The sequence below is a fragment of the Hipposideros armiger genome, unplaced genomic scaffold, assembly GCF_001890085.2.
Source record: "Hipposideros armiger isolate ML-2016 unplaced genomic scaffold, ASM189008v1 scaffold_68, whole genome shotgun sequence".
Lineage (NCBI taxonomy): Eukaryota > Metazoa > Chordata > Mammalia > Chiroptera > Hipposideridae > Hipposideros > Hipposideros armiger.
Window position 1 is genome coordinate 2,980,991 of NW_017731418.1, and position 17,140 is coordinate 2,998,130.

General features: G+C 45.9%; 1 protein-coding gene across 3 annotated transcripts in view; it reads right to left on the reverse strand.

Annotated features, from left to right (window-relative positions):
- The window catches only part of SEL1L3 (SEL1L family member 3), a 98,019-nt gene extending 80,885 nt beyond the window's left edge, over positions 1-17,134 (reverse strand). For all 3 annotated transcript variants that reach the window (XM_019642421.1, XM_019642420.1, XM_019642419.1), the window contains exons 1-2: positions 16,887-17,134; positions 3,276-3,846 (exon numbers count right to left, since the gene is read on the reverse strand). In XM_019642421.1, the coding sequence (XP_019497966.1) occupies positions 3,276-3,846; positions 16,887-17,051 (736 nt within the window). In that variant the 5' untranslated portion in view covers positions 17,052-17,134. The remainder of the gene's footprint in view (positions 1-3,275; positions 3,847-16,886) is intronic.
- Positions 17,135-17,140: the final 6 nt, after the last annotated feature.

Genomic DNA, 17,140 nt, shown 5'->3' on the forward strand with positions numbered 1-17,140 from the left:
CGACACAGGGTGGGAGGTAACTGAGTGTGTGATGACAGCCTGAAGATGGAGGCAAGAGCCCAAGCCAACTGCTCACAATAGGACGTGACAGGAAGAGAAGCCCAGTGCGCTCAGGGTTACCAGCCCAGATGGCTGACTCCTTTCTCTAGATGAGTTCACGTATGAGTCAGGCACACGTGTGACGGGTGAGGGACAACAGCTAAGGCCTGGTCCCCTCCACCAAGGAAATGAACAACAGTAAGTGGAGCCACAGACGTGGTGTGCAGGCCCCCTATGCCCCAGACGCCTGGAATGCAACAGGAACAGATGCACCGGAGGGCACATGGCTGAGCCCGGGCACACACGTGTCCTGAGAGGATGCCTACCTCTGACTCAGGGTAGGTTTACTCAACAGGGATGGACAAAAGTCTGTGATGTCTCCAGTGAAAATCAGACTACCAGCCTGGCCTGGCACAGGTGCTGGCAAAGGACATAAGCTGCGCGTGCGCACACACACACACACACACACACACACACACACACACACCCCTCACCTCGGGAGCCTAACCTCAGCCTTTGGTGCACAGGCACTCCAGCCATTCTCAAGGAACAGCCATGCATGGGGACTTTGGCTCACTCTCTTTTGATAAAGGAAAAAGAAAATGAAAGCAAGTCAGGCGTTACTTCAGTTCAGATGCGGAGCCCTCATAGGACACCAGGCACTTGACACAGAAAATGTTCCCCCACACCCACCCCAGGGCTGGCTGCAGACTGTGACCAGACATGAAAGGTGCCCCCCTGCTCCCTAGTGCCATATTGTTGTTCTGACTTGACTCTTGTTCATCCAGAACCGAAGAAAGAAGTCCCTGCTAAGAACAAGCCAGAGGCCGGGTCCCTCCCACCACGCAGCTGATGTCAAGAACAAAGGTTGTGAACGCTTTCCACAGGGCTGCTGCAGACGCTGTCTTGATTTGTCTTTTAGAGAAGAAGAGGAAATGTCCTCTTTTAGCTGTGAAAACATCACAGCCGTGTAAGCAGAGCTGGTTTTGAGGGTGCACGGAGCTCCCCTCTATGTTCAGTGACTGACTCTTAGAATAGGTTTTCCTCTGTGTTATGCTTGTATTAGATTGGGTCTCACCCCAAAAAGTAATGATCTGAAGAAGGAGAGGAGAAACACCCAAGCCCTGTGAATATGGAAGGAACAACAAAACAAAGGAAAGCGGTTTCACATTTTTAAGGGTACGTTCAGGTGCCCTAAGAACTCAGCCAGTTCATAAAGGACTTCATTTGAAGACTTCCAGCTTGCAGTTCAGTCATTCTTCAATGAGGAATATGTGATTTGCCAAACATGAAATGGAATCATTAAGCCCTGACAAAATCGAAAGCAAAGCAAAACTGTGGCTGTGTGTGCCCCATGCATCCTTCTCCTTAACAAATTAGGTCCCCTCGTGGAAGGCATTCCAGACGGATGCTAGCATGGGGTTCTGCCTGGAAGAGGGATGCACACTGATCATCCAAATGCATGCAGCTCGACAATTTCAGACATTTAATTACCAGCCGTCCTACCCTCAATGCACACACACAGGCAAGGAATTTGCCTTCTCCTAGATATCTCCTATTTAAAGCACCCCACAAACATGGAATAAGCCAGACGTAGAACAAGGCTATTAAAACCAGTTGCAGGATAAAATGGAATAACACTAGACACACACACACACACACACACACACACACACACACACACACACACACACACAAGTGCATGTCAAACCTGGTGGGATCTGAAAAAAGTCTGTAGTCTAGTTAATAGTATTAGATCCACATCGGTTTCCTGGTTTTGATGCTGTACTGTAGTTTTGGAAGATGTGCACATTAGGGAAAGCTTGGGGAAGGGTACACAGGACTTTGCTACCATGTTTGCAACTAGCTGTAAATCTATAATTATTTCAAAATAAAGAATTTTTTTTTAATGCCAGATGTGATGGTTCTATGGCAAGTGGCCTCTGCCCAGCTATAATGTTTGGTGGCACAGGCCATTAAGTTTTCATTATATGCAGGGCTATTTTGGGATGGTCTCAGGAAATACTCATAGGCATTGTTTTTGCCAAGTCCTTAAGTCACCGTGTCCCAAACCAGTTCTCTTGAAAATTAGGAGGTGTCAACTATGTCCCATGGAAAGATGTGCTGTCATAGGCCCGTGGATTTCCTCCACCCACCAAACCTGCCTGGGGGTCTGGCCACAGTAACTCTAGATCGAAGTCCCACCTGCGCCTGGGCTAGAGGTTCTCAAGCTTTAGGGTGCATCAGTCATGGATGCGGAAATGCTGATTCCAGGGCTCTGCCCCCACAGATCCTGACTGAGGGGGTAATAGATGGTGCCAGGGAATGGACATTGGCAACAAGAGTCCTGGGTGATTCTGTGGCAGTGTGTCCTAGGGCCACACTTTGGGAAATGCTACCAGACCTGGGTCGTACCTGGGAGCATGTCCAAGTTGGCTCCCCATTGCAGGGTAGGGAGAAGAGCCAGCAGGCACTCAGCAGGTGCTAGGCGTCCCTTGCACAATGGAGAGAGCTTCAGACCCCTTCTTCTAAGCACAAATAGCCAGAGAACTCCACCCCCGGCACTTAAGGGAGGCTGAAAAAGACACAGGGACCTCCTGCATGGATCCTTCAGTGGCTGTGACCATGTGTCATTTAGGATCAGATGCAAACTTTGGACTCTATCATCCTCAGGGCTACTTTTCACTGAGTGCCGATTGTGTGCTAAGCAAATTATATCTCATTTAACTCTCCCAACACTGCTCTGAGGGAGTTGTTATTATCCCCATTTTACAGATAAGAAAACTGAGGCTCTGGGCCCTCCAAAATTACACAGGCAGAAAGAAAGGGGCAGAGCCAGGACTGAACCCAGCTCTGCTTGGCTGAAAAGCCATTGCTGCCCTAAAACTAACTGACACCGGAGGAATTTTTGACGGGAGATGGAAGAAAGATTTTCCCAATCTTTGAATCTGTGGCATTAATGCTCCTTTCCAACTTAAAGCAGATCCAAAGCAAACCTCTCCAGATCCTTCCACGGCCCCTTTGTCCCTCTCTCTTTCATCTTCAGTCCTATTCTCTCCCGCTTTCTCCTCTCTTCACCTTTTTACCTCCTCTTTCATCCCTGAAGTCCAAAATCACAGGCTCCATTGTTCTTGTCTCCCCCACTGCTAACCTCAGAGTTTTCTCCCGCCATTCTCGTGTGATACAGGCCATCTGAAGACACGAGAATTAGGTTCCGAGCAAGGCAAACGACCTACCATTTTCAAACGGACACTGGGGGATCTTGTTAGCCCGAAGGCTCCAAATATAATCCATGTTCCATTCCAGGCACACCTGATGGTCTTTGAAAGGGCGTTCAAAAGGCGGCACGCTCTTCAGCAGAGTGTAATTCTTTGCTACAGCGTGCAGCACATTTTCCTCCCATTTCACCTTCATGTCTCCGCTGCTACGTTTGTGAGTGATCCAGGCGCGAAGTACCACCACGGACACGGAAATGGAGTGTCTGATGAAATAATCATCTCTGTAAACCATGATGCTGGGAAACTTCACATGGACTAGGTGTGTCCTGCTGGTGTGGAGATGCTTCTCATTCTTCCACCTTTTTTTGTACACGGGAATGCTGCTTCTGAAATCAGACGAAACGACAGCTTCCAAATTCACAACGCAAGGCTGCGAGCATAAATACTCAACCGAGACTTCAGAAATGTTGCGAACATTTCCTTCAAAGACCGTGAAGTAAATAAAGTCTGTATAAGCCACGCTCTGCTCTGCTTTGGGGGTCACCGATGTCGTCAGGGAAGTCTGCCTGCCCAAAGACGGCACAAAATTCTAAAAGAGAGAAACAAAGAAATAGGAAATGTTTAAAATTCATCATATGAACAGGTATGTGAATCGTGATTTTCCTGGGGTTAAAAAATATCCCTCTACATAAAACAACAAAAGCAGAAAATAAAACATACTGAAAGCATTACTGAACAATTGGAGACAAACCAACACACACAAACACAAGCGAAGATCTGGCCCCATGAAACTCTCTCCCCAGACTCAGTAGCATCTGCTGATCAAAATGTGACTTTCAAACTATGTGGCAGTCATTCCAGAGTTGGTTTCCAAATGGAGGAGCTAGTTCATAACACATCCAGTCACAGTGCATCTGCCTTCAAGTGAAAAAGAGACAATCCAGCTTTAGACATTTCCAAACTACTGTCCTGACTTCAAATGCTGGAGAGATGCAGCCAAATCGAAAAGTGGGAGAAGAGTTCAAGGTGCACTTGAGAGAGATCATGGCAGGGATGCCAAGCTGGCCTCTCTTTTTCTCCCGTGAGTTCTGAGCCAGGATAAGCATGCATGATGGAGGGACGAGTAGGAAGTTTCTATTGCTCCAAAGCACACACAGGCGAGCTTGGACCACAGACTGTGTCATCTGATTTTTTCACTATGGATGGTGCTACATGGGCCAAGAAATATTTTATTATAGCTCCCTGCTTATCTAGTTCTCTAAATGACCAAGCTCTCTCAGTATGGACAATCCTTCCAGAAGAAATCTGGGAAGTTCGGTCATAAAATCAAGGCAACATTTGGAGCATGAGGCACTGAGGTATGGGTGCTAAGAGAGCTCTTCTAAATAAGACTTTGTGAATTGGGCATTCAAAACACAATCCCAAAAAGATTACTTTGGACCACTTCACATCCAGGAGAATGGCGATGATCATAACAAACAAACAAAAATAACGAGTGTTGGAAAGGATGCAGAGAAACTGGAACCCCGTGCATTGCTGGTGGGAACGTAAAATGGTGTAGCCACCATGGAAAACAGTACAGCGGTTCCTCCAAAAATTAAACATAGAATTACCATACGATCTAGCATTCCACTTCTGGGTATACTCATATACCCAAACGAGCTGAAAGCAGGGTCTCAAAGAGATTATGTTCATAGACATACACCCATGTTCACAGTAGCATCATTCGTCCTAGCTAAAAAGTGGAAACAACCCAAAGTCTTTCAACAGCTGCATGGATAAACAAAATGCAGAATATACCCTCAACGGAACATTATTCAGCCTTAAAAGGGAAGGAAATTCTGACACATGCTACCATTGGATGAACTTTGGGGACATTATGCTAAGTGAAATAAGCCTGTCACAAAAGAATAGATGCTGTATGACTCCACTTATCTGAGGTCCCTAGAGTAGTCAGAGTCATAGAAATACAGAAAGTAGAATGGTGGCTTCCAGGGGCTGTGGGGAGAGGAGAAAGAGGAGTTATTGTTTAATAGGCACAGAGTTCCAGTTTTGCAAGATGAAAAGAGTTCTGGAGATGGATGGTGGTGATAGCTGCACAACAATGTGAGTGTACTAAATGTCACTGATTTATACACTCAAAATGGTTAAAAATGGTCCAATTTGATGCTAGGACTATTTTTATCACAATGTTAAAGAAAAAGGTCACTGCAGTCTTCTCCAAAGAAGGAAGAAATACGGGCCCCTTTCTTCACTTCCGGTTTCGGGCTGTAGGAAAGGCTAAGGTGGCTAGGACAGGAAGATGGGTATCAAGGAATCATGTTTCCAAGTGGCCGTGACACAAGGCAGAATATGGCCATTGCTCCAAACTATAAACCAGCCCTAAAGAATCACAGCCCCAGGTGAGAGTAATTCTGGGGCATCTAGGACAAATGTATGGAAGGGATGGTATTGCATTTGGGCTTTGAGGGATGAAGAGAAGTTCTCCAGGTAGAGAGGCAAAGAAAAACACTGCACGTGGTGTGAACAGGTTAAGTAGGGGCAAGAAGGCAGAGAAAAGCAGAGGAACTGGGGGACCAGCAAGCAGCTTGGTTTGCCTGGAGAATAGAAGGGGGGTTATATACACAAAAGGACATGGGGATATGAAGTTGCAAAAAAAGGCAGTGCCTGGCTCTGGAGGACGCTGAATCCCTGCCCAGGGAAAGTGGGCTTTTATTCTACTGACAGCAAAGGATCGATGAAGGTGTCTGTAAAGGGGAGCAGTGTTTCCATTTTAAAGCACTGACAGTCAATTAGAAAGAAAGCTGACAATCAAGAAGAATGAACCAACGCCAAAACGCCAGGGATAAGTAGATTCGCACTCATAGTAAGACAAATGCAAACTGAGACCACACTGAGATGCCATTTTTAACCTAGTAGAGTCACAGAGATCAAAAAGTCCGATAACACATCACACTGGCCGGAACGTAAGGAAGCGTGGCTTCTCACGTGCGGCGGGTGGGAGCGATCTCTGTGGACCCCAGTTAGACAGCGTCTATCAAAAGTATAAATGCACCCGCCCTCTGGCCCAATGATTCCTCTTCTGGGGTTTTATCCTACAAAGATACTCAAATTTGTACAAAAGGATGAATGCACAGCTTTCTATTGCAGCAGTGTTTATAACAGCAAAAGATGGAAAACCTAACTGCCCGTTAAAAGAGAGAGCTGGTTAGATAAATTCTGGTATATCCGCTCAGAGTACTACACAGCTATTGAACCAAGGAAGGTCTTCACGTGCAGACAATGGGGTGATCTTCAAAGTTTGGGGGGTTTTTTGGTTTTTCTTTAAAGTAGGCTCAGAAGCACCGTGTGGGTTTTGTTTTTTTTTTAAAGGAAAATATATATATACGTATTTTCTTGAGTACACACAGCATTGGTTGCTCACATGGAGAAAGACGAGGTGATCAGGAAACAGGGTGAGAGAGATCTGCACTGGCTATCCTGATTTATCTTTTGAATTTTGTACTACATGAATATTCCCCGAAAAATAGGGGTGGGGGTGGAAGCATCAGTCCTAAAAAATGAAAATAGGAAATGCAGCTCCTCCAAATTACGGAGAGAGACTAGGAGAAGGCCTGGCCATTCCTTTTGATCGGTCATGGGAACCTTGTGGGAATATATAAAGACGGGGGTACAGTCCAAACTGTCCACCCCCACAGGGAGAGATTTGTTTTATGTTCTCAGTTACACTTCCAAATTACAGGGAAGAAAACAAATATAAAAATAACCTTATAATTAGAGGTGAAGTGTGTTAGAGCAGATGGGCCAGCACACCTCATGCTATGTATGGACTTCTGAGGAAATATCAACCAAGAGGTGACAGTCTGGGACGTCATCCCGCTGGTGGCTTAGCCAAGGCAAGCCCAGAAGCCCAGCTCCTTTCTTCACTTCTACTCCCCCATTCTCCACCCCACAGTGCACAGCAGCAAGACTAAAGCGTTGCCATTTCATGCCTGCCTGAGAACTCCAGGCTGAATTCTGCTTTAGCAGGAATAGAGAGATGCACCCAGCATTTGTCCACAAGCACCGTTTTAGTCATTCGGCCAGATACGTCAAGATGTGGCCCCCTTCTCAAAAACGGACATCGAGCTGGTTAAGCCCATAACAGAGTTCAGCCAAAGTCAGGGAAGCTGGTGCTGACGGACGCTAGACCAGACGAGCGGTCAGTGGGTGGGTTGCGCTCCTCACTCTATATGCCACTAACGTGTCCCTTACCCCATTCCACGGGAAGGAAACATTTGCTTAGTGAGACAACAGGGAGCTGAGTCTGGGGTATACTGTGGTATATTAAATATCAGATGGTGTGCTTTTTCAAAGAAAGACTTAAAACCCCGTCCTTGTTCTTTTCATGTGCAGTACACCTTAGAAAGTTACCCAGGCCCAGTTCTCCACTTTTATTTATTATCACATTTTTATTGCTGATGTTGGCACTCCAGTGAAAACCTCTTTTAAACAGAATGCTGGAGGAAAGACTATTTGATTTCTCGAGATGTCACTGCAAAGTGCAGTTAATAATAATCACATTCATTATTTCACATCTTGTTGCTGAAAATGCACCAACCCCCTTTTCATTTCTCCACGTTCATCAGCGCAGTGTGCTGAGCATGGCTCCAGTTTTGCTTGACGACCCGTAACGTTCCAGACCTCAGGCTCGTCATTGCAGAGATCGGTGGTGACAGATGAGAATGAAAAAGAGTTAGGACACCTGACTGCGTACCCTCTCCAGGGCCTCCTTCCCTTGAAATTCGGTTTTAAAAGGAATCTCCATATACTTATATGAACATTATTTTATTTTCACCTGCTTCAAAGCACAGTAAAAGTAAATCCAAGGTTTATGGGTTCTAGGCATACACTATGCAGTCCAGTAGCCCCAAGTCATATTAAGCATTCGGAATGTGACTGCTCCAATCTGAGGTGTGCTGTTAAGTGCAAAATATTCACAGGACTTCAAAGACAATATTGAAAAGGGATGTAAACTATCTCAATGCTTGTATGCTCATTACATGCTGAAGTGACATTAGGATACAGGGAGTTAGATAAAATATATTACTAAAATTAACTCCACTTTTTTTGGTTTCCTTTTCTATGCCACTACTAGAACATTTGAAATTACATATGTGGCTCACATCGTATTTCTGCTGGATGGCGCTATTCTAGATTTGAGGTCAGACTTTTCCTGTAAAAAGGGACCGCATAGCAAACGTTTTAGGTTTTCAGGCCACTCGGTGTTCATCACAACTACTCACCTCTGTTGTGGCTTCCAGAGAGCAGCTACAGACAACTCATGAGCGAATAAGCATGGCTGCCGTCCAGTACAACTTTATTGACAAAATCAGGCGGCTGGATGGATTGGCCTGTGGGCCACGGTTTGCCCACCACTGTTCAAGATTATTAAACTTTTATTCTAGCTAAAGTTTTGAAGAATGCAAAGTGACAGAAGATATGCTTTTATTTTTCAAAGAATTATCATATAAGAGAAATGAGATGAATAACCCAGTTAGGCATAATTTCTAACATATGTAGTTGATGGGGCTTGATTTGTTATTTTGCTAAGGTGCCCTGGTGGTGGTATTGACATCTTGCTATTGTTTCTTTCAAGAAAGATCTAAGCAGGGTAAGAAGTTGGAGCTGGGCTGGACAAAAAGTTACAATTTCGTAGACTGAAAAATATTACTGACTTAGTGTTTTGACACTAAAAAAGGATTTATTCAGGATAAAGAAAGCATTGCAACCCGGTGCATGCACTCTGGCCTGCGTGCCAAGATGGAAGATACTATTTATAGGAGGGAAAAGGAAGTTAGAACAGAACTTCATTATAAACAGAGTTCTTCCTGGAGGGTTCTCGCATGTAGGGTTCTCACAGTTACGTAGAACATGAGAAATCCCATAAGCCCTAGCTCCTCCCAGACCCTCCTGCCTAATTATGTTTGCTTAAAGTTCCAGTTCATCTTCATCAATTTCATGGACTTAGAAAGATTATTCGAGAAGTGGGAAAAGCATGAGTGACAGCTAGGATACTACAAGAGAAAAACAACTCCAGTGACGGGGCATTGTTTTCTTTTTTTTTTTTTTTAAGATTTTTTTATTGGGGAATTGGGGGATGGGAACAGACAAGTTGTCGTTTTGTTCTTCAGTCTAGTTGTGGAGGACGTTGCTTCACTGGCCCAAGTTGGCACCATCATTGCACTCTTCCCGGGCGAGGCAGATCAGTTGCCAGCTTCTGGACAGCCACTCACAGTGGCTGCTGGCCGCTCACGCTGGCTGCTGGGTACACACGGTAGCCCATGGCAACCCACTGTAGCAGGGCCTGCAGCCTACGCCGTCGCCGGCGACTCTTGGCAGCCCAGGTCCAGGTTGAGCTGTTGTTCAGCATCTTAGCTATGGAGGGCAGTGTCACTGGCCCTCATATGTGGGATCCGAACTGGGGCCCTCTGGAGTCCCAACCCAGCTCTTAACCAACGCACCACTTGGCTGACCCCAGGCATTGTTTTCTTAATGTGACAGAGGGGTGTACTGGCCCCAAGGAGGATCTCAAAAATCATCGTGGCTTTAGGAGCATGGTCTAAATCAGGAATGCCTCAGGAAGATGTTACAACCTCCAGTCTTTTGGGCACCTATGCAATGTAGGAAGCCGACATCTTGTGGATCAGAGCAGCCCCAGGGGGCAGCTGCTACATCACGAGTTGTGGCTACCTCTGCTATGCACAAAACCAACACCGATTAGCAACACATCACACTCTAAATATTGATTAAGCTGAAGCTGATTTCCTGGCTCAAGTCATGTGTGTGGTTATAAGCTGTTTCCTGCCAGGAAAACAAGGCAATTAACTTGAAGAGTTTCAGCTACAGGCGTGACACGTGTCCAACCTTCATAGGTATTTTCACATGCCAGGTTGCATTAACATAAGCTAAAAATTACCCAAACTTTCCTTTGTTTAGAAATTATGAGGTCAGAGTCCACATCTTACTCATTGTTATGTCTCTGGCTTCTAAGATAAAGCTTGACACACAGTAGGATTTGGTAAGCATTTCTTGATGAAATAAAGTACTGTTTAAGGGTATTTCTGCCAGATGTCTCAGTGGTCCATCCCAGGGCACCTGCATATAAACCAAAGGACTTGATCCAACTGTGAGTCCCCACTACCCTTTCCTGACATTCACAAGTTCTTTTGGGGGCAGAGGGCCTTGCTATATTTCTATTTTCCACCCAGCCTCATCAACCTCCTTCCAAAAAGCCCTTTCCCTCTGGCATCTCACTAGGCCCCTGAGGGTCAGAGCTGAAGTGGGGGGGGGGGACTGTGAGGTCAGGGAAGGTGGTACTTTAGCACCCACCTTACCCGTTTGGGGTATACTTCTCCCACCTATCCAGTCCCTCTGAACCTTGCAGACAACTGCCCTGCATTCTAGAACTTTTCCATTTCTCCACACCAAAAATACAAAGCAAATTTTTATAATGTCCTATCCCTCCACCCCCCGTTAACTCCTGCTCATCTGGCAAGTTCATCCATGTTAATGTGATAATGACAAAATATTGCAGTAATGTCACATATCTGCATTTCTATGCCAGCCTAGTGGAGATAATGCCTTAAAAGCAAAGACCAAATGCACTGCAGCTGTAAGCAAGATATCTGGGGTGTAGGAGGACATTTCTGTGCCTCTCAAATTATGCCATTTAGGCAGCCACATAGATGTTCCACCTTGGGAGCTGCTGATCTGCTCTGCAAACAATGGCGCTGGATTCTGAAAGAGGCATGAACTCTCAAACATCTGTTTCTACCATAAGTAAGCTTAATCAAAGTCAAGTTTGACAATGTCACACACAGTCACAAAACACAGATTCCTTTGTCTTTGTGTAATTGTGTATGTGTTGAAAAAGTTTTTAAAGAAAGAAATGGGTCTGTTAATGTGTATTCATGATAAAAGACCCAAAATAGGAGATCTAAATGCATTCAACTCAGCCTGGGAGTCGAGAAACAGATGAATTTATGCATCTTCTAGATGGAGGAAAAAAAATCTATCAATACAGCCTAAACTTTCAGGATGAGTGCATCTGATTCCTTTAAACAAAATCAATAAGAAGAAACTCTATTCAAATAACCCTCCCTCATTCTAAAGAGCTGAAAAAAACTTGGCTCTTTTCTCTACATGATCCACTTGTTACTTAAGGGAGGGACAAAGAGATTGGAAAATCTTCAATCATCCAAGTCTTACTATGGGAAGTTCACTTACACTTACACGTGTATGTGGGTATGTCTGATATGCAAACAATGACTGACTGTTTTTCTCACTCCTGCCCATTCTGCCCCATGGGTCACCTCAGAAAGCTTTGGCTCATGAGGGCTTTGTCTCCAAACTGGCCGGATCAAACTTTGCATAGGTCAAAAGGGTAATTGTATTGGCTTAGAAGGCCTCCTTTTCCAATTTCTGTTGACTAGCAATAAGCAAAAATTCTGTTTATGTCAACAAAGCATGCAATTAAGCAGAATGGGCAATGATGTCAACATGAACTTTAAAATCAAGATATGCCTTGGGAAGTATTTCCCAGACTCCCAGTATACCTTCCCAAACCTGAAAGCTGGCTAGGTAAACACCATCACAATAATGCCCAGTACTCCAGTGTGTTGGATCCTCTCCTCACTTAATATGATTTGATATGCTCTCAAATCATATGAGGGTAACCACCATTTGGTTTGATTTCTTTGAGTACCTCCTGTGTGCCAGGCATTGGGACAGGTGTGGTTAAGTCTTGCCCCCTCAAATTTGAACCTCGTCCTCTCACAAAGAACTTCATAGAACGTTCCCCTTCAAACCTAATTCTCACAACAGCCCTATGAGGAACACAGAATCCCAGCTGAGGAAATGAAGTGCATTCAGAGGGTAACTTGCCCAACATCGACCAACTGCCAAAAAGCAGAACCAAAATTAAAATCCCCATCTGCTAATTCCAAAGTCAGTGATGGTGTGCCTCTCGCCTTCCAGAAACAGCCAAAACGATGCCCCCTCAAACTCACCCGCTTACCTCTACACCTTCACCACTTTCTGGTTACAGGTGAGGGATTCTCAGGACTTGATTCAGTCCCATCTTGAAAGAGGGTGGGACTGGCTAAAATTCTGTCTGGTCACTAAGCCTCGTGTCTGCGGAGGCTAGATGTTACCTTACCCACAAACACACACACCCGCACTCAGCCACCTCCCCAGCTCTTTTTCAGTTGAGGATGGGAGACAAATAAGAGCTGCCGAATCAGTCTCCTTGGCAATACCTCACAGGCTGCATGCCCCTCTGCCCCGCAGGTCCTTTCTCAGGGGAGTGGAAAGAGCCAATTCAATAACTGAGTCCACTTTAGAGTATTTATGTTCTACTCGAGTCTATCCATCTTCTGCGTGAAATACCTGGGTTCTTTATGTCTTTCCTTCCACCTTTCCTCCGGCTGCTTCTGTTCAGCTATTGGGTTGTTGGAAAAGCCATGACACATTTTTGCAACAAAAAACATAGGAAAAAATACATCATGACTTTTCCGACCACCCAATAATTCATGGCACCTACATGTTTACCAACAGGAACAGAAGACCTAGAAGGCAAGCGGCACACACCATCGCCTGGGAGATTTTAGGAGCTCTGATCAGGATGAATGTGGGAGCTATTGGCTGACGTGAAGTTTGAGGGTGATCTCTGTATTTCAAATATTCATAATCACTCTTGCAAAAGCTGGATAATTAAGGGCCTCTTTACCTTGTTTTGATCTTATAGGTCCTGTGTTACATGCAGAGTAAGGAATTAAGGATTACTTCTAGAGGGATAACCAAAGGCCACTTACAGAGAGAATTCTGTCCAAGGCTGTCACAGCCACCATCTGCTAACGATCCCCAACATATATCTGCACGGTTAATGTCCTCTTATTTCTTTGTCCTCTGGTTGTCTAACAGGTGTAAATGTCTACTCTGAACATTTCAGCTCTACAGCTGACATCAATACTAGCCATTGTGAGATTAGTTTTCTCATTTAAGAAAAAAACTATACCTTTGAGACCAGAGTTCAGAATGGACAGAACTGACTTCTACAAGTGTCATTGTCACAGATGGGGCTGGGGCAGCCTCGGGCTGTTCTAGCCAAGTCTGAAGGAAGGTAAGAGTTAATAATGTAAGAGAATAGCAAGGGGGCCTGTTGAGCAGAGCAAGTTTTGCGTGGACCACACCAGTCAGCACCAGTGACCTCAGTGGAAGCCATCTCATTACCTTTTGTTTTCAATGCCCTCACCCTCTCTGGGGAGGCTCTCTGCATCTTGACCTTTGGTGACCTCAGAATTTTCTGGCAGCTGCTAGAACCACGGATCATCTTTTCAGAAATCTACTTGGCATCATTCCGTGACTTATCTTTCAGGCTTCATCACAATTATTCATGCTTTAGCAGTATCCTAGCTACAGTCACAGTTCCGTTCTTAGGCTGCTACTGAAGGTTACTCTGTCCCAGCCAATGGAAAAGGAGGTGCCCACCACCTCCGGACCCTGGCTGCAGAAAGCATGCTCCCATGAGGGCAGGGCCTTAAAAGCATCTGTTCAGAAAGCTACTTTCAATCTTCAGCCTTTATGAACAAGCAAATCGGTAGGAATAACACAACACAGGAATTGGTCCCCAAATCACGGATGATTGGCTTTGGAATGCATTCCTAGGCACACTCGGCTCTACACTTAGACACACATTCATACAAACTCAAGTGCTCAACTCTGCCAGCCAGCTGCCTCTGGACTATATAAAGACCCAATCTTTTACCTCTCCACCATGGATGGCAAATATCTTCTGGGTTTGTTTATCTCTCTCTCTCTCTCTCTCTCTCTCTCTCTCTCTCTCTCTCTCTGACATCCTGCTTCTATTCTGTGGCCTGTTCTTCCTGCTTTGTATATTTTAGGCTACTTTAGACATGACCTCACATCCTGGCCAATTGCACAGTAGCTGCTAATTGTGAGAGCTTTGCTAATGGCCCAAACATCTATGCATGAGGGGAATGGGTTATAAGCAGCAAAGTCCAGAAGGCAAATAAGCTAGCATAGCTAAGAATTGGGACTCTGGAAGCAGACAGATTTTGGTTTCAGTCTTGGTCTACCTGTGTGGTCCAGGGCAACTTACTTAAACTCTCTGAGCCTCAGTTACCTCATCTGCACAGGGATCAAAACAGCTGCTTCCAAATTATGGGCTAGCTTTCTCCCTCTAGTGTCTACATATTACTGAGATCCTACCTATTTTGCTCAACCTCTACCGTCCACGTGCCGACCCTCCCTCCCCAGTCTGATCACTTCCTCCAAGAAGTATTCCTTGAAGAGCAGAAGGCAAGCCATTATACATTTCTCCCCCCGACCCCCATGGCTGTTTCATGTTTTTCATGCAGACATTTACATTTTGCCCAATTTGCAGACTAAACTTCTCCAAGGTCAAGAAGACTTACCTTTCCACAGCATCTCAGAGAGCACATAACCTCTGGAGCAAAATCCCTGCCTAGACCTTCAGAACAAAAGGGGGAGCCCACCTCCAAGTCACACTTTTGCTTCGTTGGGTTTTGCAAAAGCTTCTCATTCAGTTGCAAAATGCCTTTCCGGATTATCAGTCTTTCTTCTACAGTAGCATATCTGAAGCCCATCTGAAGGGAACAGCCATAGTCAGGAAGCACTGACATTTTCCTTCTCATGATAGTTCCAAAATCCATTCCGTCCTTCTCTGCCAAGACACTCATCCATGCTCCAGTTATTTCCCACACAACAGTATTTTCTATAATCTTCCTTTTCGGAGCCTTACCTCACCACTTCACTACCTCACTCGAGTCTACCCACAGTGTCATTTTTCCCCCCTCTCTGTGATCTGTTCTCTTCAATTCCCCTTGGTCCATACAGAACTTTAATGCCTCCCTACCATTTCTCTCTGTTCCTGCAGACCACTCACTAGGCCTCTATTTGCTCTTGTGACTCTGATTTCTTGGAATTGTCAAGAAATGATCTCTCTTTGCCAGGTCTTAGGATTCCCATGTAGAACTTTCCAGACCACCTGTACATGAATGTTTCACCCAATACTCTACTACATCATTTCTGCCTCTGTGGGTAACCAGCACCTTGTGGGCAGGGATCATCTGTTTAAAATGAAACCCTGTCATTTGTTATGGCAGTTTTATTTATGAGCCTGTGTGCTGTAACCCTGTGGCATAAATATTAAATAATAATATCTCTTGGGTGAAAAAAAAATCATTCATGTTAACTGACAACTTATGAAAATAGAAAGTAAATCCAACCACAAAATTGGGTGCTGGGTAATTTTAAAATATGAAGAAAAGCATGGATTGCTCAACAGGTTGATGCAAAAGCAGAAATACAATTTGCATTTTTACACCCTCTTCCTTCAAGAAATGAAACATCCAAGAAGTACGGAGTGTGAAAAGAAACTTGAGTTGGGTGGCACATTTTTTTGGAATGAAATTCGAATTCCTGCAAGTGTCTCCTAAGCAGTTTTTAGCTCCAAAGAATAAAGACTCAGAATGCCACATAAATGAAAAGAATTCTGGACAATGACACTGCTTAATTTTTTTTTTTTGCATTCTGTGAATTTCCTATTACATCAGTTTCATGATTCAGCATTTTTCATTTCACTTATTTACAGTAATATATGGCGAGATAACCCAAGGTCTCTACAGGATCCTGGAACATAAGGTAGACTGGACAGGAAGGGTGTCACCTTTGGTAAATTGACTATTGTTTAGGAGAATTCAAACCAGAAGAAAAGCCATCAAAGGAATGGAAGGATGATTTCTCCACCTTTTTCCAAGGGTCTATGTTACACTGGTATTTTAAATGAGTTGGTTTTGAAAAATAGGTTTCTGCCATTTAGTTGATGACTAACACAGAAGCCAAGTGTGAAAATTGTAACTGACATGCAGAAGCCAAACGTATTCTCAGAAATGACAATATTCAAGACGCAGCTAAAGTCATCACTCTGGCAGCAAGCGTGTTACAAAGAACTAGATTTCTTGCTGGCATCCGCAACTTGGCTAGAGTGACCATGGAGGAGTTAAGAGCGGTAGAAATTCGAGGTTCATCTCCGGTGCATTGGCAGAAAACGGTCCCGGCCATGAGGACCAGGTGGAAACTAAAATTTGGAGGGTCGAGGCGGGTAGCATTCGCGAAGAGAAAGGGGCGAAGTTGGGCACGGGAAGGAAAGGAGCTGCGAGTAGATTGTAAGGGGAGCCCAGGGCTGGTCGGGAGGGGGCTGGAGAGTCGTGCGCAGTGGGGTGGAGAAGGAGCGCGGGGTACTGAGGCTCCCAGGTAGAGTGGGGGACAGGACGGGTCTCGAAGGGAACCTGACCCGGGTCTGGAGCAAGTATGGGAGGGAGAGGCAGGCACACGAGCGAGAGCGCAGCGCAGCAAGTCCGGTCGACGCACCGCTCTCCGCGCCCCGGGGAACCATCCCAGGTGCCGGGAGCGCCCGGGGCGCAGCGGCCAGGAAGAGAGAAAACTAGCAGCGCGCCCGCTTCGCGTGGCGGAGGTCCCAGGCCCCCACCCGCGCCCCCGGGGCCCCGCGCGGAGGGGAGGACCCGGGTAGGGTCCGACGCTCACCAGGTAGCAGAGGAGGAGCAGCGCGCAGGCAGGGCGGCCGCCGAGGCCCGGGGGAACGCCGCCGCTTGGGGGGGCCATGGCTGCGGCCCGGGGGCCGACCTCGAGCGGCGGGGGTTGTTGCTGCTGCTGTCGCGGCCACCCGAGCCCCGCGCCACGCCGCTGCATGGCGAGGCCGCCCGGATCCCGGCCGGAACAGGTCACCTGGTGCAGGGACCGGCCCCCGCCCGAGGCGCCACCTTCCCGCCCGCCCCCGG